The sequence below is a fragment of the Cariama cristata genome, unplaced genomic scaffold, assembly GCF_000690535.1.
Source record: "Cariama cristata isolate BGI_N322 unplaced genomic scaffold, ASM69053v1 scaffold32860, whole genome shotgun sequence".
NCBI classification, from domain to species: domain Eukaryota; kingdom Metazoa; phylum Chordata; class Aves; order Cariamiformes; family Cariamidae; genus Cariama; species Cariama cristata.
Genome location: NW_009593490.1, coordinates 1 through 1,115, shown reverse-complemented (window position 1 = coordinate 1,115; position 1,115 = coordinate 1). Strand labels below are relative to the sequence as shown.

The following is a 1,115-nucleotide window of genomic DNA, read 5'->3' as shown; positions in this document are numbered from 1 at the left end:
CCGAGCCCCTCAGCCCCCTCGCCACCACCCCAGCCTGGCCTCCAGCACTACCTTGATGGCGTGGAGCTCTTTGCTCTTGTCCTTCTCCTCCCGGATCTTCTGCCTGCCCTCCTCGTCCTCTGTGCCGTTGGTCTCCCGCTCCATGCGCTCACGGCGCTCCCTGCGCTCACGCTCCTGGGGGTCTTCTGGGGAGCAGGGGAAGGGTCTCAGAGCCAAGCACCCCCCACCAGCCCTGGGGGCAGACGGCAATGGGGACAACACCTTACCTAACATCTTCCTCCCCATCTCCTGGAACTGCTTCCTCTTCTTCCTCTCCTCCTCCAGCAGCCGCTGCCTCTCCTCCACCTCCTGTTGACGCCGCCGCAAGGCCTCGGCCTCCCGCTCTGCCTTGGACAGGAACTTGGGCTGCGACAGGAGAAAGGAAAGCTCACACCGGGCCTGGCCGCGACCCCCTCGCTGCCGGGGTTGCCCCAGGAAATTATGACGCCCCTCCCAAACATCCATCCCGTCGCAGCCACCACAGGCATGGTACGGGAGAGCCCCAGCACAGGGAGGAGGCTCCCGCTCCTACCTTGGCTTCTGCCTCCTCTTCAGCCTTCTTCTTAGCCAGCAGCTCCTCCAAGGACAGCGGCTGGGCCTGCGAACGTGGGGCCGGACTGTTAGCAGCCCCCAACGGGGACCCTTTGCCTCACCAGAGTGATCTCCCCGGGGAGCCATTCCCAGCTGAGCCCCCTCTGCCCCCTCCTCACCTTCTCTTTCTTCAGGGCATTCTCGTCCTCTTCCTCTGCTTTCCGTGAGTCCCGCTCCTTCCGGGACTTTGAATCCTTACCCCTGCTCGGGGACAAGCTCCCCAGCAAAACAAAGCAGAATCAGGCACTGAACACACTCCCAGGGTCACCCCATCCACACCGACCGGGGGAATCCTGCTCTTGCCCATGACAACGCTTAGCCCTGGGTTGCTTATAGGAGAGCAGAGACACCCCAAAAAGAGACGGGGCTCACCTTGACCGCTTCCTGTCCTTGTCCCGTCGGTGCCCATCCTTCTCCCGGTCCCGGTCCTTCTTGTTCCGGTCCCGTTCACGCTCTTTGTGCCGGCGATCCCTGTGGAATCAGGC

At 63.2% G+C, this 1,115-nt stretch overlaps 1 protein-coding gene across 1 annotated transcript in view; it reads right to left on the bottom strand.

The window, feature by feature from the left end:
• DDX23 (DEAD (Asp-Glu-Ala-Asp) box polypeptide 23) overlaps window positions 1-1,103 on the bottom strand; it is a gene marked incomplete at both ends in the record, with an annotated part of 2,970 nt that extends 1,867 nt beyond the window's left edge. Inside the window, 5 exons of the mRNA XM_009694615.1 lie at window positions 35-185; window positions 267-405; window positions 572-637; window positions 750-846; window positions 1,003-1,103. Of these exons, the coding sequence (XP_009692917.1) occupies window positions 35-185; window positions 267-405; window positions 572-637; window positions 750-846; window positions 1,003-1,103 (554 nt within the window). The remainder of the gene's footprint in view (window positions 1-34; window positions 186-266; window positions 406-571; window positions 638-749; window positions 847-1,002) is intronic.
• Window positions 1,104-1,115: the final 12 nt, after the last annotated feature.